General features: G+C 33.2%; 1 protein-coding gene across 1 annotated transcript in view; it reads right to left on the bottom strand.

Annotated features, from left to right (window-relative positions):
- Nucleotides 1–22,137, bottom strand: part of LOC126745527 (protein outspread) — a 204,117-nt gene that overhangs the window by 36,376 nt on the left and 145,604 nt on the right. The window contains exons 3-4 of the mRNA XM_050453404.1: nucleotides 12,358–12,423; nucleotides 2,316–2,381 (exon numbers count right to left, since the gene is read on the bottom strand). Of these exons, the coding sequence (XP_050309361.1) occupies nucleotides 2,316–2,381; nucleotides 12,358–12,423 (132 nt within the window). The remainder of the gene's footprint in view (nucleotides 1–2,315; nucleotides 2,382–12,357; nucleotides 12,424–22,137) is intronic.

The raw sequence follows: 22,137 nt of genomic DNA, 5'->3' as shown, positions 1-22,137 counted from the left end.
GTGATGGACTTCGGTTCAAAGGAGTTATGGACACAATGGATTTAGTATTTAGGAAAAGCAAGTATTTGTATTTTGTCTGGTTTCTGCAGCGTTTCCAAATCCTTCATTATTAGATCTAACTGATTAAAGGCAAATATTCCACTTCTTCCACCATTGAAATTTCTTGATAGTGGCAGCAGTGCCAAGTCCTTAAGTTTTCATCATAAGTGCTACAGTCAATTTCAAGCCACTGATTCATAAATAATGCTTTTCTGTCTGATTTCAGACATTTAATGTTAGATGTATTTCATTTCCACACATCACGTGCTTTTTCTTCTTTAGTGTATGAGAAACCTCATCACATTCCAATGAGAGGTCATAAACATAAAACTGGATACTCTAGTCAAAACTGGCGACAGAATATTCAATGGTAAATTTCTTCACTACCAAAATACCCATGTAATAACATACAACAGAGATTCATGGGCAAAGGTGTGTTAAAGAGAAAACAACAGAGTCTTCTACGCTCAATTCGTGTCGATCTGTGGTTAGTGGAAAGAGAAACGCTATCGTTTAGCTTGCGACTTAAACGCACTCAAGACCCTTGTTAGCCAGACGTGTATACTACTCACGTTCCATAAGAAATCGCATATAGAAGAGAAGTAGTACAGAAAAAAATCTAATGCAAATGAAAATATGATTCAAGCAGTAAGAAATCGAATTATGACTTTATAGGAGGTAAGAACATTATTGGAGACTATGTACCGTTATATAAGGTTGAATATTACTTCCTTTACTCTTAATTTAGTTTTTATTTAAAAAAGTGATGAAGTTGGAGATAATTCAGTTCAAAGGGGGTCATGGACAAAATGGATTTAATATGTGGGAAAAGTTGGATGGATTTAATATTTTGCCTAAATTCTGCTTTAATATAATTATTTTAGGTTATTGTGTGGCATCATAGGTTACATTTGGCAGCACTTTAATTACTCTAGTGTATATTTACTATAACCTTTTGGGTTGTAGCTGCCATACTTTCATAAAAATTTATCATTACAGGGGTACCTAATGCTTTCAGGTTTTTAATATTTCATTCGCTTCTTAGGAATTCTACAATATCTTAACTAAGACAATGAAACAACATGAAATAACTGACGTACTTATCATGTGAAAATTTAGCTGTCAGAACTATCATTTATCAGACAATTCAATAATCAGTTCTTAAGTAATTTGTCAAACAATATTATCAAAGCGCCTTCTAGTGAACTTTAATTGCGGTAAGTTTGATTTTATTGTCAGTCTTAAATGATCACAGATTTCTTTCAATTTCGCAAAATATCCTTAGATAATCCAATTATCATCATTTCTGGTCATCTAAAAAATCAACTGTCATCTGTCAAACAAGACTTGGACTCGTCCAATATTTCTCAATATTTTAACTATAAATGTATACTCTGTAGCATGTTTATCCTATACCTATATCAGATTCGATGCTTTACACATATCTTGCAAAATTTCGCATGAAATTAGAAAACCTGTCTGGACCCTATCGCCCATTGTCTCCATTCGATAGAGATTTCAGAGTTCAAAATCAAATTCAATTCAAAGTTTTATTATCCAACAGGAAGCAAATCTTAATAAGTAAATATTGACAGGTAATGCAATAAATTCAGTTATGTAACAAATAACAAGATATAATTCACTAACTGGTATAATAACTAATAGTAGGTAGTACATTAAATCTTTATAAGTAAGTAACAATCGAATTTTATATGAAAGAACAGACTTGAAATTACGATTGAAGCTCTTTCTTGGTTACATTTCTGAAGATTAAGTAAGAGTCTGCTAACTTCACACTATTTATAAATTATTTCAAGATCTGCTTACAGCTGCAGTCATAGTATGGTAATAGTAAGTAGAAACTTACTGCCAATACTTGCGGAAATGTCATTAATAAAAATAAAAATTAAGCAGGATTGCTTCCCTAAAGAGCACCATTTAAGGTAAAGTATCTGAATCCAATGACCCCTAGAAAATGAATAAAGAATGCCCAACTACTACCACAAAGTACCAAGTTTGCCAAGTTAATGTTCTCCTAGCCAAAAGTTATAACATTCAAAAAATAGACTGAAACTTATGGTTGGTTTCATTGTCAGACCCGCTACCAATCTTCTACAACCGTCACTGATCAGAATCAAATTCATTCAGAGTTTTTTACAAGAAAAAATTGGTCATTAATTAGAAAAATACAAATTATCCAAATTCCAAACAATTATGTTAATTTAGTTAAAAATCTGGCAGTAGTTACTAAAACCTTTATGGAAACCTATACTTACTTGTTCGGCTCCAGTAACTTCCAATACTTTCGACATATCCACTGATCCCTGAGGAATGGTGTCGGGCTGAAAAGAAACGTTCTTAGATTAACTAGACATTCTTGAAATAAAAGTACAGAAAATCCAGTGTGTGGCTTATAGAGAAAAACAAACTAATAATAATTAATTCGTTTTTTTTTTGCGCATTGACATAAGAAAGTAGCGAATAATAACATTACGAAACCCTAGTGATTATTTCAAGCATTCGTCGAGTGGAAACCCGAGCAGCATAACCAATTAAAATTTTCTGAATAAAAGTGCAGCGGCGCATTTTTTCTGTACAACCGGCCATTTTCGAGCATGTCACTTTTACTTCCGAATAAGAAACTGCGACGACAACTTCTACTTTTCCTTTCGACGAAAATATTATTGTGTTTTATTTACTTTAGGTAAAAGATTTGCTTCCTTCCTTGATAGGCGTTCCTTAAACAAAAATAAACCGTAATTGAATTTGTTTGCTTACAAACGGCAGTGACATAACCAGCTCGATGTATTTTCTTATTTACATACTATTTTTATAATGCAGTGCAACCTTTCACATAGAAGTTTTGTGAAGCACAAACTAAAATATACTTGCAAGAACAAAACCTATAAAACTAAAGAAAATATATGGAAATAATTATATATTGTAGGTCAAATTATAAACAGTTTGTTTAGTGTGGTTTATGTTCCAAGCCACTGGTTTTCTTGTGCGAAACTGACCAGTTATGAATTGTTATATTAAATATCATATTTTTATTCATGACTCATTATTTTCCCATGAATTAAATTTAATTTGTATATAAGTACGTCCTCGCTTTTAAATCTGGGACTAAGGATAATAGTTGAATCAAGAGAAGCCTATTGAGGAACTCCCAATAAAATTTTAAAAGCTTAATTCTACAAGCACCTTAAGTTTTTGAGAAATTGCTTCTGAACTCGTCACCATTTGCGACTACGAATAACAACTAAACACACCACGACTCTAGAAGCATTTCTTTCTAAAGAGTTCTACTTCTTTAATTAGGAAGCTTTCTATATCAGAAAATATCGTGTAATTAGGCATTATTTAACACTCTTTAACATTCTAAATAAAAGAAAACATTTTTCGTTATCTTCAAAACTGACAAACAAATTCAATTTCTTGTGCACTAAGCTAAAATTGTGACGTCACAGTACACAAAACGCAACAAAAATCGCCTCGCAACGGCTAAGAATTGCACTGAATTAAGCGGACGCTTGTTTTGAGATAAAAGGAGTTGTGTATTGTGACGTCATCGAGTAACCGCGGCATCTCAGACTTTGGAAGGCAATAACTTTTTTATTTTTAAAGATCATTATAAGAAAAAATTGAAAAGGGTGCTAATTAGCAATATTTACTTTTTTCTTGAAATTTATACTTTCTAGTTGCTCCATATTTTAAGGGAAAAAAAAAGACATCCAGGGAGTGGACTTGGACTTATTGGAGGTTATTATTTGAATCAAATTATTGAAAAAGCTAGTAAAAGAATGTAATTCAAGATCCGCACACTTTTATACAAGTCGTCCGCAAAGAGCAAAATCTTAGATAAAAATTGATCACCAATACCGTTCTTGAAGAGATTGAATAATAAGGGTGAGCAATGGCCGTTTTGAGGCATAACCATTGAAGAGACCTCAATAATCTTAGATAGATAATTAAAAAGCTTCACTTCACCCTTTAAAAAGCTGATCGCTTGGTTAATCCCAAACTAAACCGCAATTAATTGTGTCAAAAGCTCTGGAGGAATCAGTATACTTGGAATACACTTGTTTTTTGCTCTCCCAAACCTTCAGCAGATATATTTCGTACTGCAACAAATTAGTAACTGTGGATCTACCAATTGTGAATCCGTGTTGCTCTGCAGACAATAATCCTCCATACTGCCAATTGAATTGATTCATGAGCTGATCAAAGAATTTTGGAATAGCTGACTGTTTAGAGATACCATGATAGTTCTTGTGTATCACCTGACTTATTAATAGGGGTGATATAACTATGTTTACATAAGTCCAAAAAATCATAAGATGCCAAGGAGAAATTTAACAGAACATGCAAATGGTAAATTAGTTGGTATTGGCAAATTATTCGGACCTAATGATCATGAATTCTGTAGATGGCTAGATAAATATCTTCAGATAGCGAACAGGTCAGCAATGATATAAATTATCTGCAGATTGATCACAAAGATGTATGTGGTTGGGTACATTTTCTCTTATCATTAATAAATCTCCACAAATTCGAAGAATTTTTTCTAATATTTATACCACATCAGTTATATAATTTGTATAATACTATTGTGTTTCTCTTTTACACTCGGCCCCGAGATGAGTAAACAACAAATAATCATCATTAGTTTTTGTTTGGAGATATTTTTTATGACTAGACTTTTATCACGTTTTCTTCAGGGATCCTTTGTCAGTTCTTTATTTATTAGACGTGAAATTCATTTTGCTAGATGTTACGCAAATCTATACTAAGTATAAGGAAACTGAATACTTTAGTTATGAAGATCTTAAGCTCTCATGTAATTTTTCATTTCTGAGGAACACATATTTTGCAACAAAATGAATTTTCTGAACGGTAATTTGAACATATATTACTTCATCTGTTCTCTCTCAACCAAAGCCAACATTAAGTAGTTTCAAATCTAACGATGCTATTGAAGATTTAGAGTCTGAATTTAGTATCTTGTTGGGTCCAGAGCAACAAAATTTGAGGAATGTTGACTGCCTCATTTTGAAAATAGTCAGAATACCCATAACCACTATAGACCAAAATTGATTATGACTATGACAGCGATGACATTCAAATGAACAGAAATGACATCACTAGTAAAATTGTTCATGAAAACACTAAAATCCCAAAACAGTTACACACTATAGCAAAAAAACTGTTAGATCTAACTTCAGAACTACAAAAATGAGGTTACTATAGAAATCACTTCTTTAGACCAAACTTTTCTAAATAGAGTTTCTCCTAGCTCTACTGTACAACCTATAAACCACTAGACACAACCTATAGATCGATTTTCTCATGGTGCGCTTGGTGATAAACCAAAAATGGTACTATTATCAAATTCCTATTAGCCGCATATAGTATGGGTATCCGAAGGTATTCTCTATAGTCCTATAACGACCGCGGCATACCGACGTAACGAACAACAAAATGAATGAAACCGCGATGCACATATCGGCAGCCAATGCGGATGTGTTTGGTGTACTCTCGTTTTTCTTTCTATATAGAAGACCAGAGATAGAAGATGATGATTTTCGAAGATAATCAACTTCGGCGGGAAGATAGCGGCGGCAAGCGGAAGCACTTGAGAAGTTATTATAACGACAACCTGCCGATATATATGCGTGTTGCTTTTAATGATCTCGTTGTTGGGGAAATGTATATGGTTAGTAGCGGCTTATTATTTTTTATTAAGGGCCATTATGTGAATGGACATACGATATTATGATTTATTATATTAAAAATGAAAAGAAAAACATGGATACAGTTCATGAGATGATTGTATTGCACAGAATATGGACCTTCCTGAATGCAGGGTATGGTCCCTGATTCCTTTTTGCATGGATTACAGATCAGGTCTTCATTGTAGGTATATACGAGTTCTATTAAAATGTCCTTTAAGTGCCACGTGTACAGTTCAAAATTGTTCTTATCCCTATAATTGTTCTTAGGTTATCTCTGATTGTTAAAAGGTTAATTTGTTTCTAGTAAACTGTCGTATTTATGACTTAGGTCCGTATTCCTCTGTGTGTGGTACTGTGTGACACCCACAATGCTGGCAAGACTAACAAACCCTCTTCTAATAAGTTCATTCTCTTTCTCATTTCCTGCTACACCGCTGTGTCCCGATACCCACAGAAGCTTTTCATTGTTAGGATTTTCTAACTTCTTTAGTTTCAACATGTAGTTTCATACAATATTCGATATGAATTTTCTCTTTGCAAGTGTCTTCCAGATTCCGTCAGTCCAGTCCTTAAATATACTGTTATGTCTAAGGGATTATGTTTATTACCATTGTCGGGGCTAAATCTTTAGTTCTGTTGACCATGTTAGACTAAGAATTTTAAAAACCTCTAAAGTATTCCCAAGGAGATACATCTTTAAATAATCTGCTCCAGCATTAATTTAGACCATTTAACTTCTAGAAATGCCGGCCCCGACATCACCAAGGAAACACTCAGACAAAACAAAATACTTGCAGAATACACTGGACTTCCTTGGAGGGAGTAAAGGACCTTTTAGAGGTTTATCTTTATAAATACTACTTTTATTTAATTCAAGGGTATGTTATACGTCCAGGACAGAGGATTTCCGATGGGTTCGTCATAATCTTCAGTGGAGTATATACATGGAGTGGAGCGATGAGCATGCTATAGACATAGCTCAATACAAACGCAAGATGTGGGTTTAATATGATGTTAGATTTAAAAATTTGAAACAAAAGCGATACTTCAAAGAGCAATTTATCAATGGGATCTAGATCAAAGTCCTTAAGATATCTCTATCAATATGATCGTCATATTTTAATTCTTCCAGGCAGTTGAAACTTGAAATTCCTGGACTGCCTAGAGAAAATAAATAATTTTGTTAGTTCCTTTGTCATCCAGAACTTTAGGAAAACCTAATAAAATTATTTCAGCAATATATCAATATGATCTAGATCAAACCCCTTAAGTTGCCTCTAACAATATAATCGTCATATTTTAATTCTTCCAGGCAGTTGAAACCTTGAATTCCTGGACTGCCTGGAAGAATTTAATAATTTCGTTAGCTCCTTTATTATCCAGAACTCCAGGAAACTCTAATATAATTATTTCTCAAATTAATCAATTTATCAATCTAGACCAAACTCTTAAAGTCATCTCTAACAATCTAGTTGTCATATTTTTATTCTTCCAGGCAGTTGACACCTAGAATTCCTGGACTGCCTAGAATAAATAAATAATTTTGTTAGTTCCTTTGTTATCCAGAACTTCAGGAAAATCTAATATAATTATTTTGGCAATTTATCAATGTGTCAATCTATTAATCAATTTATCAATCTACACCAAACCCCTTAAGTCGTCTTTAACAATTTAGTTGTCATATTTTAATTCTTCCAGGCAGTTGAAACTTGGAATCCCTGGACTGCCTGGAAAAAATAAATAATTTCTTTACTTCCTTACTTGTCCAGAGCTTTAGGAAGACTTAATATTTCAGCAATTTATCAATATGTTCTAGACTAAACCACTTAAGTCGTCTCCAACATTTGAATAGTCATATTTTAATTCTTCCAGGAAGTTAAAACCTGGAATCCCTGGACTGCCTGGAAGAAATAAATAATTTCATTAACTTCAGAACTTGAGAAAACCAGTTCAAATAATTAAATTTCTGAAGAGTGTCTTCTGAAGTACATTAATAACATTAAGTCAAGCATTAAGTTCACGAATGAGTTGGAAACTTAGCACTGCCCTTTTAAGATGTCTACACTGCAACTTCAATCATCCTGGTTCAACAAAGGTGGGGGATATTAAAACCTATTCTAGTATGGAGAATTCTTTATGATTATTTACTATATCCGTATCAAATCCAAAAAGTCCAGGGCTTACTTCCTTGGAATTTTCCATTACAAATAAATTTCTGTAAATGGTTTCTTCAAATGGTTGCCGAAAATCCCCACCCAACCCAACCCATCACCAAGAGCAATTTTCTGTAAATGTATGGGCTGGAATTATTGGTTATTATTTAATTGGGTCTTTTTTTTCTACAAAGTAGATTGAACGGAAATAATGATCGCTAGTTTCTTGAACAGGACTTACCAACCTTGCTAGACGACGTCCCTATTTTCACCCGACATCGTATGTGGTTTATGCATGATAGTGCACCTGCCTACTTCAGTCACCAAGTACGAGAATCTTTAAATCAACATTAAAATAATCGTTGGATAGGAGGATCACACTCGTGGCCACCTAGATCCCCAGATCTAAACAGTCTCGATTTTTTTCTATAGGGAGATCTTAAGACGTTGGTTTACAGCACTCCAGTATATACCAAAGTGGAGTTAAGAAACCGCCTAATAGCTTGTTGTGACACTATCAGAATTACTTCAGGCATTTGTCAAAGGGTACGAAACTCAATGATGAGAAGAGATAAAACATGCATAATGGCCGATGGTGGTCACTTTCAAGAGCTAATCTAAACTCTTCTCATTTTGGTTCACGTATTGCTCTTTTAATTTAATGGTAAAATAATGTATGTACATATGTTTATAAAATAAATAACTTAATTTTTTTTACTAATAAATTGACCATGCATAAAAATTTTCCTTTTTTGCACGGAAATCGAATATCGGACGAAATAAGGCAAGAAATCAAATTTACCCTAAAATGAATGGGGATTATAAAAACAGTTTTTATTTTATGGAAAAGCAGTGTGTACATAATATTTTTCAAAAATATTTAGTCTACGTTCTTGCCCGAACGTCACTGGTTAAACTCTAAAAAAATCTTTTACATCAAAAAATGGCTGTTAATACTCAGAGGGTGTGTGCTAAATTTCATAAACATATCTAGAAAGTTATTAATAAATTTTTATTAACTGTAGCTCCAAACTTAAGGGTTTTAGGACAATTACCTTCATCAAAGGATCAGCATCTTATTATGTATCAGAGATATTTTAATAAAGAATTACAATATTTTAACTAAATTGTCTTAAATCTTTAATTTTGAAATATTCCAAATCAAGGGTCAATTTTTTTTTGGGAAAGTTTTGAGCCCACCTAAGTACTTTCTAAATATAAATATTCAATGAATAATAAGTAAGTATTAATATATAAGTATTCCTCTGAAAACCCCTGTCCCATCAATAAATATCAATAATTCCGACCATAAAATTCAACAAATCACTCAAATTGGATTTCGATAATTTACTAATACCGAAAAATACAAAAAAAGATCAATGACCGCCGGGCTTGAATATATATATCCGATATCGCAATCGCAAATAGAAATCTGACATATCATAGCGAGCGAACCAGACATAATTTCTTATAATCGCTTACGCACCGGCAATAAATCAACATTTTTCCGTACGGTTTTTCAGGTTTTTTTTTTGCTATCAGTTAAAGATCGATAGGATCAGCAAGGCGGTACAAGAAGCGGTTCGTTCGCACTTTCACTTAAATCGTTCAAAAAGGCAAAAATTCTGACGCGGCGATTGGGTGGTACGAAAGTTATCTGTATGGGCATATTTTATTAGTTAATAAAAAAATACAACTCTTTAAAATCTAGATATACACTTTTCTGATATTACAAAAAAAGATTGACCACTATATCCGATCCTAACTAGCAATTAACACTTATTTTGCTCAGTTTTTTCAAATTGTCATGAATTTCATTGTAATGAAGTTAATAAAATGTTATATAAATTAAAAAGACGACAGGTGATGACGATAACTGGACTTATGGAGATGGCGTGATATTCTCGAAAGTTGGCGAAGAGAATATTGTCGATGATGATGCAGAACCATCCACCTCTAAAGGAAATTCGAAGAGCGCAACAAATAAATCAAAGTTGGGTGTTAAGGGTAAAGAAAAAAATCTCCCATTAAGAAAATCGACACGAAAAATAGATGATTCAAACAAATGTGGCATCTGTAAGTGTTTGTGGGAAAACTACAAATATCGAGTTGAATGGATAAAATGCTGCAAATGCCAAAAATGGATTTGTGGCATCTGTAATAATGATAGTAGGGATCACTATTTCATTTGTGATAGATGTGAAGATAGTTCGGATGAAGATCCCTATCATACAGACGAAGAAGACGAATATGTGCCTAACTAAAGTCTAGTGCCTTAACGTTTAGTGCCGTATTGATGAACCTCAGTGAAGTTTTCACTTTTTGTTTTGTTGAGTTTATGTTAAGTTGAATATTTTTGTATGTTTACTACAGCATTAAGGTTGTGTATGAAAGTTCCTGTTTATTTAGGCATTAATTGCCTACTACCTACCGATACCAAAATGTATGTATAAGTTTGTTTCCTATTTTCTTGTTTTGTTTTCTGGTTTGTTTACTAGAAATAAATATTTTTCAACTTTTGTATAGGCAAGTTGTTTATTTTTCGTGTTTTTCACCATTTGGATGTTAAAAAAAATTAGGTACCTACCTATATGACACACGCCAATATATTTTAGCCCTATATCTGGGGTTTCTTTGTCAGTATAACGTCGTTTTAAACGTTAATAAAACTTTGTGACAAAGTAGCCCCAACCACGGGGTTACTTTGTCACCATCAATATATTTTTTTTTAGCTAAATCGCTTTTTATAAAAAAAATTAGCATAGTTGTAGAGGATGATTTCGTCGGTATACTCATAATTTTTGGCCACCCAAATTCCGAAGGATACCGGAGTTACAAGTAAAAGTGTATTCAAAAGGTGACCGGTTTAGTTATTAAAAAAAGAAAATTTATTTTTGGTTTCTAAAATGGGTTTAAAGTACCAACATAATTCAAACTAAGGATGTTCTATTAATCTTTCAACTGGCCTTGCCAAGGTCTAATGTTGAATATCAATTTAAATACATAATTTTCAGTTTTTTTTAATCTTCTAGCATTTATTTCCATTCATTTACACTACATAGCTGCTTTTTATACTACTTCTGCCTCACTTGTTGCTGATAATTTGAAAGCATGCTAATGTTGGCCCACATACAGTGCATATCGTATGTTCTTGCAAGATACGGATTGTGTTGAAGTGGATTGGGTAGATAGGTTGAAAATATGTTAAAAAACCTACAGATATATTTGTCTGTATCTGCGAAACTTATAGATTTTTAAAAATAAATTAAGTAAGAAAGTTTGTTCTGATTTTTCAGCACTCAATTTCTTTTCTCTATGAATCCTTCTATACTTCCTTTTGACACTCCGAAAGCGAAATAAATTTCCTTCGGAACCTGTTTGTCTGTCTCTATGATTTTTATTTATAATATCGATGGAACAGGATGTAGAGGCAGGGAAGACGCCATATGCGTTATGTAATTAATGTTTTTAGATCGCGGTTTAATTTATATAGGAAAACGCGGAAAGGAACGCGTTTATATTTATGTTGTATACAGAGTGCTGCAAAAAAGTATATACGGATCGCGTAACTCTTTAAAAGGAAAAGTTTGTCAACTAGTTACGCTTACTATCGACACGCGTATGCATTTGTTAAAAAAAAATAGTTCAATAAACTTAAGACTGCGTGCCTACCGGTCGAAATGCATTCGGTTACGATTTACTTTCCATTGACAAATGTATGGCATGCAACTTTTTATTAAATTATCGTTTAAATGCAAAAAAAAATTATTTAATACCTCAGTAAGTCACGAAAATCTTGGGTACAGATCGTGAAAAATGGTAAAGTAATATGATTGTTTTAATTACGTATTTTCAGCAATTACACTATGGCGGCTTTCACTTTCTTGTCAATATCGTGGTGCGATTTTTTCGAACCGAAAAATTAATTTACTCGAAACAAAAGTCACGTTAATCGCATTATTTACGACCTGCTGAAGCCTTTACTGTCGCTTTCAATCAGCCAAGAGATTTTTTACGAGTTTAAAAACCTGAACTGTTTCAGGTGTTAAAAAGTAACTTACGTACATGAATAACTTAACTAAGAAAATAAAAATAAAAACAGAAATGAGTGTAAGTTTGAGATTAATTGTTTCTTCACTACCAAATCCGACTGTATCAAACCAAATCAGTGACATGAAAAGTTAAAAGTAAAACCGGTCAGAACGAGGAAGTCAATTTTATGTAGTACCTACATATCTATTCCTACGGGCCCGACACCCTTTTACATCGCCTCTTAAAATAAATAGATCGCGTTTGCCGCTCTAAATTTTCTCTAACAAGCATCGGTCCGCACCTGGTTCTGTGGGAGTAGTTTATTTCCTCTATAGCCTAACTGGATAGACGAGAATCGATTTTGAGAAAAACAAGAACAACTTTCTTAAGGTACTTACATGCTCGTCCACCGAATAGTTCAGTTCTCCATCGTCGTACAGTACAAACCAACGTCGCTGCCATCTCTGAAAAAAAGGAAGAAAAACTTAATTTAAAAAAATATAAACATATATTAAGACTTCTAACAAAAGACATAGACAAGACATTTGAAATCAATGGCCTAATTAAAAAGACTAGTTCTATTGCCTCAAAATCTATAGGCTAAGGAAATTTTCCCTAGATATCTAAGGATCGATTCAAGAGAGCTAATGGACAAAATTTACACCACAGTACTCAGGTAATTAATATTTTAAATCATTATAAGCTACTCTGTTCACATTCCTTATCAGGACTGGGAAATTATATGGAAGAACTCCCAGACTGACTTTGAAGTTAGGGCTGGCATTTACCTGCAAAAACTAACGCTAGATCTTGGACAGTACAGGACAAAACCTCTTTTGATATTGATACTTCAAATTGACTCACGCTTCCATAGTCAATTGATCGAATTCAAGAAATGTCAACTTAAAGTAGAGCTTGAGAGACGTGGCCAGATACGAGTTGCCTCTATTTTTCCAAAATTAAGTACAACAGTATCCGATATTTACGCGATCTTATGTTAAGTACGAGAATTGTTATCAATATTTCCTTTACGTTTGTTACTTAGTTTACGTCGATTGCATTAATCTGTAGTTGCTTAAATAGTTTTGTTCCATCACTTATTCTTACTCAACTTAAATAAAATTGATACAAACTGTCTATATTTGTCTGCAGCCAGTTTTTAGACCAGAATACTCGTCATCCAAGCGGTTTGTCTGAGAACACTTTCTCATGATCACAGAAATAGATTGCGTTTTTGCTGGCTTTATCTTCTGGGTCTTACAACCTAATGATTTTTTTATATTGAAGTGTTCTAAGGATGGATTTAAGACAGCTAATGGACAAAATATACACATTAGAACTCAGATAATTAGTATATTAAATATTTACATACTTTTCTGTTTAAATTCCTCATCAAAAAGATTGGGAAAAAATATTTGAGATCTCCAAGATTAAATTTAAATTTAGGGCTAGAGTTCACGGGCAAAGCCTTAGGATAGACCTTGGAAAGTATTTAAAGAGGATAAAAACCCTCTTTGAGTCACACTTCTATAGTCAGTTGACCGAACTCCTAAGGACATCAGTTTAGGAGAGAGCGGACAGACATGATCTGCGAGATACTATGGAGGTATAATCATATAACTACTACCTTTAAAACTTGAACCTCAGATTACTCAAACCAGATACAAGACAAAGTACAATTAGGTATCACAGCATTTCATATTTTAGCACGCCATCTTATGTTAAAACTTCGAATTGTTATCAATATTTCATCTACGTTTGCATATAATGTGCATATTTATCAACTTATTAGTATAGTGATTACTATTTTATTTGTTATTTAATTTAGATCGATTTCATTTATCTGTAGTTGATTAAATAGTTTTGTTTAACCAGCACACTAATTACATTAATGTAAGTTATGCTTATTGAATTTAAATAAAAACGTTACAAGATATCTTATTGGTCTGCATTTATTTGAACAGAATAATTTTCGAGGTCACAGAAATAGATTTGCGTTTTTGCGAAACTGCTGAGATCTGGGTACACTGCGCACGCTTAAGAGATGCACAAATTACTTTATTGTGCTTTTACCATAACAACAAACAGAGGACTTCAAATATTGAACGATGAATAAACTCATATCAATCAAAATCTACGTTACTATATGATCAGAAATATTCTTATTCGCTGATCATACTAAAATGATTAAGTATTCGTGTAACGATGAAACAATTCGTCAAGTACCTTATCATTATTTACTGATAACTGATAAAGGGCAGTAACAAAGCCTGGATACCAGGACGTGCCGCATGTTAATAAAAGAAACATATAATAAAATTAATTACAAGCGCTGAAAGTATAATTGCAATAGTCTAGAATCTGCTGAACAAGAACCAAACTATACTGGAAAAAATTACTAGGTGGTAGAACAATAAAGAAAGCAACAAACTAGTAAGAACTATCTTAAAACCTGATATTTTATATCAAACATTTTAAACTTATATAGGATCGCAGGGATCAAACCCTTTTTCGAAATGAGTGATTGGCAAATCTCCGAACTCCTAGACGAATAGGTATGGGAAAATACTAATCATACAATTAATGCCTTATACAATTTAATAAGGATCAATAATTGCTTGCAAGTCAAAGATCTATTACTAGAGCTAAGGCAGCATTCACTGCTGTCTCGAATAGAGGAGTTATAAGCGTATCTTATTGTTGTTATCTCAGTGGTGCAAAGTCTGCTGAACTCCAATTAGGAAACGGCTTATCACCTTATTGGAAAGTGCGAAAGATGAGGACTGATAGAAAACATTTTTGGATCTTCATATCCTTAGTACTGAAAGAATTGAGTAGGTTAGTGAAAGTGGTAGAAAAGGTTAATGAAAGTGGTCAAGGGTGGTGCTGACTATAGTCTACCTCATGCCAATAAAACGGTTCCATGCTTGGAACTGGGTTGCCTTAAGTGGTTGATTTCAAAAATGCTTCTCCCAATCAATTAGTTCAACTAATTGAAATTCTGCTTGGAAACATCTAAACAGTAGTAAGGCAGAGTAGCATGATCAAACCACTCACTGTCAAACCTAACACAGTCGACTAATCTTGTAGTTGTGATCAAGTTCTAATATTTGTTTCAAGAAAAATTTTTCTTTTTCTAAAGTATTGTCCACATGTATGGTGGGTATTGGAATCGTACGTGGACCATCTTGCTTGGGAAAATTGGCAGGGAGCTGACAGAAATGACGTTGTTGACACTGACTAATGGAACATCATTTGTCATATCATTTGAGTTCGCTTTTGAATATATATCGTAAGCGTGCGTTGGGTTTGTTTTTCTAAAAAGTTTCTCTTTCAATATCAGCAGTAGTGTTCTAATTGATTTGCAGCAATTCCAAGCTTCCAATAAGAAAATGTGATTTTATTTATTGCTGTAACGTTTTTCCATTGTCAATTTTTAATTTCTAATAAAATCAAATTCGGTTGAAGTTTCCTCTTTAAAATATTTAAATTTTAGTTAATAATTAAGGGTTTAGTTGGATAAAAGATCAATTAAAAAAGTTTTCCAAATTTTTTCCTTTAATTGCCAACGTTTCGGCCTACATTAAGCCTTCTTCCGGGCAAACAGAAAATCAAAGCTTCTCGTTAAATTGTGAAAAGTCAAAAGTAATTATTTTTTAGGAAAATTAAATAATAAATGTATTAAAAAAAACATTGTTTTATTTCCATTATGAAATTGGAGATATGTAGTACAAAATTTTTAACTGATTATTACAGTTCACTAACTTTTTTTTAAAAGAGTTTTATTTTATCCCGACCAATATCTGATGCTAACACGTCAAAAAGGCCCTATTTTCTATCAGTAAGCTTTGTGATTAAATATTTACTTCAGATATTGTGATTAAAAAAATTATGAAATTTCTTATTAATGAAATTTGATTTTCCCGCCTTAATTTGGCCACGCCTTTCTACCATTTTGATCGATCCAATTGGCGAACTGTCAAGTTAGTTTCCGTTGCCAACCGAGAGGTCAGAAGAATTTCTATCAGTTTGTATGCAACCACCACTTCTCTATACTTTTGTGTTTTATGGTATTGACCTGTAAGGATTTCTGTGCAGTGGCACAATTTATTAGAACGGTTTCAAATTTCGATTTATTCCCTTTCTTTTATTACTTAACATGTATCAACATTTTCTTTCTCACATTCCTTTCTAGAGTGAATGAACTCGATGCCAGCATTTTCCCCCAAGGCCTGCATGCCATCAATTTTTCCACAAATAATTAAAATTTCTAACGCCACAACTAACCCGGAAGTAAAACCACAAGTTTACGCTAACTCTTAAAGTTTATTTAAAATCCTTCCCAACAAACTGCACAGTTGAAAATTATGGAGGCATAATAAGTACGGCCTGACATGCACATTTCTAAACACCAGTCAAACCGATTTGGTGATATGTTTAATGTTTATGTCGGGTTAAAACCGCACCGGTATTAATTTTCACAATATTTACCCTTCGGTTTTGGTAATGTTTGATTTTTATGAAGGATGTCGGTAAATATTAGCTAAATGTCTTATCAATTATTTGCTGAAAGTCCTATTTCTAATTCTGACTATAAATCTTTTTTATCTTTTTGGTTATTAAAATATTATGGGACGCCGTTCAAAGTATCAAAGGTAATAAAGATACGAGACGAGGAGATTTTAATTTTAGATTAAAATTTATTAAAAGTGGGCAGATATATTCTTAATCCTGTATAGTGTGTGAACCGGTTCGGAGTTACATAGAAGACTAATCAAAATAATGTTATTTTGATGTGAAAAACTAAATGTAATTTTAAAGTATCTCTCTTATTAAAATGGTATCTCATTATCTTGGAAACACTGCACCTTTTACTACTTATTAATATAGTGTCTGGCTGGATACGAGCTTTATCGCTTGCAAATTTTATTACATTTGATTCACTATCATTTCAGGTTAGAAAAATATCTTGATTTTATTTACATTTATTAGTCAAGTAAATCAAGTTATATAATGAGGTAAATAAAAAAATTGTCCTCGACTTAACACCATATACATTTTATTATAATTACAGTTTTTCTTCAAATCTTACTGCACTTCTAGGTCCCTCCATACAAGTATAAGCTCTTGTATTATTAACTAACTTTCTTGGTTTGTCTAGCTCTTATTGACAGATAGAAAAAAATATGGAAATTTCGATGAATTGCCTGAAAAACTCTAGTTACTATTTGTCTCTCATTAAATTATGCAATTTTGCTATTATTTTATTAACCCTTCTATCTTCAGGATCTTCATGAAGAGAATCAAATTTAGATAAAATTAACGCATCGAATAAACTACATGAAACCTAAACAAAAATTTATATATGACTTTTTATATTTGGGGTTATCTTAAGGAGACCATTTACAAACACGAAAACATTTAAAGACGAAAATACATTAAAAAATTTATTTCAAGTAATACAGTCACTCCCACTAAAATCAGACATATAGTGGTACTAAAATACAACCACGCAGCAGCCAAGTAGCAGACCGCAAGAAATGCCTTAAGCATCTCTCTATTCGTAATAATTGATTCCCCAACCTGTATATGATCGTTGTCAAATATCTTCGAAAGTTACGTTTGGAAGTTATACTAACTGCTAAGGGATGTTTATTTTTTAGGAATGCTAAACAAATCTTTAGTTTTTTTCAGCTACATACTGATTTGATTCCTCATTTTACACTTTTAAGTAAGTACTCTTCTAAGAAATATTTAGGATGACTAACAGTCATCAAAAACTAATTAGCCAAGAGTTCGCAAAAGTCATCTTATTTAATTTGTTGACAAAAAAGGATTAAAACTTTCAGGTTAAATTTGGGCAACCGCCTACATAAAAAAAGACGAATATTTCTGGCACGGCTTTATTAGCCTGCTTTTTTCATGCTTAAAAAAACAATGACGTCACACACAATAAGCAGTAATAACTCCTTTCTTTAATCGTTCAAAAATAAATAAGCTTTACAACAATAAACAGTTTAGTATGCCAGCTGTCGTATTTCACTGTTGACCATAACGGTCTTTTTTTGGGCTCCACTGTAACACCAAAGCGAACCGTTGGTTGTTTCAGTCTTCTGGGGTTTCTAAGAAGTTTATGTGGGTATTCCGTATATCAACAACAATGATTAATGAACCTTTACAAAACAAAACAGCATTTTATTTTTTTTTGCAACAATAAAATATGCCATTTTATAATTATGATCATTACAAAACTGATATGTAATATGATAATATGAACCACCTTAACGAGAAAAACAAGCCGCAATAAACTTGGAAAATATCTCTTTATTTCTGGTTCACTTAACACCGCGGCAATTAATAACTTCGTAAGAACCACCATTGCATTTATAAATTAATAATTACGAGATAAAATTAAACTGATTATGATATTCCGCTGAAACTATTTTGTTTTTCTTCGGGAAAATTTATGGGACTTGTTCTGTGGAAGGAACGGTTGGTCTATAGGGATGTCAAGGGCTCGCTTGTATACTGAACAAAGTGCAATGAAGCGGATGACATTTTATAATTATTGGAATTTTAATGTGTAAAGGAAGTAAAGTTTTCTTTTTTTTAATTCATTCAGGATGTTTGTAAGAATTTCGATTTGGTTGTAGCTCATTGCAAAAATATGGAGCAAGGATAAATATTCTGAATATTCGTAATGCGTATTAGAATAACCACCCCGGCGCGGCAGTATGAATGAAATAATTCATGTGTTATATAAAGATGAATGTATTAGTCGATGTACTTCAGCTCAGAGAGTTTGAAAATCGTGGTAAAAAACCAATGCATGAAAAAGGGAAAGACTTACTCCATATATTAACGTTGCCTTGCAGGCTTGTGTTCGTAAGCCAACACATGACGTATTTATCCATGTTTGGCCCTTATTCTATCGTATTTATTCAACTGCAATAAATCTTCTTGTAATTGAAACTTGCACATAGAATAAATCTTTCATGCACCCCCAAAAATAAAAATCAAGCGGACTGTGATCGGGTGATCTTGGTGGCCAGACAACAGGACCACCTCGACCAATCCATCATGGACCGTTGACGGTATAACCCAATTTCTTGTTGATCTTAATCCCATCACTGTGTCTCAATTGCCTCCTCAAAAATATATTCGAAGTATAAATTAATTATTAATATTGAGGACAAAATATACAACATAGCTGGTTTAATTGTTATGTTGCTATATTTCTCTATTGCTTTTTGATCCCAATACAATTTTTGATAATTGCAATGTAGTTTCTATCTAGACCCCTTGGCTCTATTATACCTAAGAGTTTCACATACTCAGTCGAACGCCTTTGTTGTGTTTGTTTTCTGGTTTTAACATTTTTAAAACAAGACGTCCAGGCCAACCAGTAGTCTCACAAATATCCTGTTGTATATGATATCCTGCTCGCACTTCTTAAATAGATGATGATTTTAAGGAGCATCTTGAGGAGATGTTTCACTAAACTTAAAAGTTTATTATATTCTATATTTATCGCACTTTTTGCGCTTGTTTTTTTCTTAACCTTAGGAATGATATGTGGAATAAATTTTGTTCTAGGGCATCTATGTTTTTTCTTCCAAAAGTTTTATTATCTTTATGTGCACTTGGTATGGTCCAATAGGTTTTCGTTTTTTCTATTCCTTAATGTATTTAGAACTTCCTGTTTCAGTATGTTAGCAAAGTGCCGCCAGTCCACGCTTTTGAAGAACTAGTCTTTGTATGATTTCTAGTGTATCTTGAGATCCTCGGTATCTGCAACAACTCTGTAACGCATTTTCGGTTTTTCTTTACCACTTGCTTTATTTTCGTAAGCAAAATGATCGTTTCTTCGCTCCAGCATTTCCATTTCTTCACATTTTTCATTCTATAGGTCATACCAAATAAACTTCGATCCATATCATGTGAACGCAACTTTGTTGGCAAGCGTATATATTTTCGGTGCGACCAACTGGCTATATAAATTTAAATTTCCCGCCCCTAATTCTGTTGGTAGCAGAAGCGTTTGTTTTATTAAACTGTAAGGTCTTAACTTGCAATTAAAAAATGTTGCAACAGAAAATTCCTGTGATCGACAAAATAAACAAACGAACCCTGGCAAACGCACAGTATGTCAGTTGTTACCAACATATTCAGGGGCGGGAAATTTAAATTAAAGGTCAGCACGAGGATTTTCGTAAATATAGTGCACTTTGCTTTATTAACGATATTGGAAACGCCAAGAAACCAGCTGATTCTGCGTCATTCAGAAATGGCAACATTGCACGGCATCTCGAAGGTCAGCGAATCTTCCGGAATTATGGTCAGCCGAGTATATAAGGAGCCGCGTTATCGCTGGGAGTCACTTGACAGTTCAGTACAGTGCAGTTCGGAATATTGGCACGATGTTTAAATAGGAAATAAATAGTAGTAAATAAATAAAGACTAGAAAACTAGTAGTCGTGTTTAGTAGTTTAAGTGTGTAAATAAATTAATTGACTATTTTTGTGCAATCGAGTATTTAATTCACACATTAACAAACGGGAAAAACGCTACAATAATAATTTTTGAACTGCTGTTAAGAATTTGAATAAATACTAAAATTTTATGAACATTAAACATACTTTAAATAAATATAAAGCTGTTTACCAAATTTTTTTCTTTATATAAGATACTCACGTACACTGCAAAACAGTATTGTTAATATAACATATGAGCATCTTACTTTAAACTGTTGTACTAAAATCAAACCGGCAAAATGAAGTTCATTCAGCCCCAGGTCTTAAATCTGAGCCCACACATGAGAACGCCCGTTTTTTGCAGTTTTCAAAATGATTTCAATCTGAATGCAGCGCTGTTAAATGCTAAAACCCGGGTTCTTTTGTACAAGTTGACTGCGTCATCTGTCAAAATATTTATTTTGAACTCAAGAATTTTTGCACCCGAAATGAATAAGAAAAATTAATAATTTAGGGCAATGACAAGAAACTAACGCATCTTCATGAAAACGATTGCAATACTCGTATGGTGAGGATTCATTTCATAAATCTATTGATAATACAATAGTCGTTAACCCGCAGATTCAAACCGAAACAGCATTTACCACTTTTACAATCCCCATATAGAACCGTCATAATGTAAAAGTCTTCGCTAACACTGCTATAATACCATAAGTGCCTCCCGTATCTACCATTCATTGCGACAGCGTCAGCAGCATTTCAAAAAGTAATGTCCCAGTGACGATCTGATAAAACAGGAATCTGCTATGTGGGCAATTTGCATTATAATTAGCACAATTTCGTTTTCTTTGACATCGGCAGAGATAGGACCGCTCGACGATCGAGAGGTACGACCTATGGCAGCGCTACCACGGTGGCATACCAACTTTCGATTCTTTTGGTATTCTTGGGTGGCTACCGGGCTTTATTTTTTGCATTTTTACTTTAAATTCATTTGGTTTCTAAGCTTTTAATATTTTTATTTTGGGTTTATTTTTGTCAATTTATCGGAAATATTTGGGATGTTTTTACGTTAGTATCAAACCTAATACATAAAAAAGGTGACATCACTAATCTCGCATATCACCGAGAAATCAGCTAATTCTCTGTCATTCCGAAACGACACATCGCAAGACATCTCGAAGGTCATCGAATAATCCGGAATTATGGTCAGCCGAGTATATAAGGAGCCGCATTGTCGCTGGAAGTCACTTGACAGTTACAGTACTGTGCAGTTAGGAATATTGACCCGATATTTAAAAAAAATATATGGATTTCGAGCAGGTTATAGCACGAACGATCACCTCTAAGTCTTAAAGAATCTTATAGAAACGACCATTGAATACAATAAACCACTTGCCCTGATATTCGTGGACTACGAAAAAGCCTTTGACCTTAAAGTCACTCTCCTGCTGTACAATAGACCATCGACATACCTTAGTAATAGATCCTATATATCTAAATGCTACAGGTAATGAATACTGTCTACATGCATGTGTCTCGGCTGCGAAATCCGTATAAACAGAGATAATCAAACTTGCGAACTAAGATCCACTTGAGCACCATTTGGGACATCAGATGGCACATCAGATCAGTTAGATTTACTAGTTTGTCATTTTTCACATCACAAATGCTGAGTTACGTATCGAAGCAATCAAGAGAGGC

The sequence above is a fragment of the Anthonomus grandis genome, chromosome 16 (genome assembly GCF_022605725.1).
Source record: "Anthonomus grandis grandis chromosome 16, icAntGran1.3, whole genome shotgun sequence".
Classification (NCBI taxonomy): domain Eukaryota; kingdom Metazoa; phylum Arthropoda; class Insecta; order Coleoptera; family Curculionidae; genus Anthonomus; species Anthonomus grandis.
The sequence above is the reverse complement of the archived record's forward strand: the minus strand, read 5'-3'. Positions and strand labels throughout refer to the sequence as shown.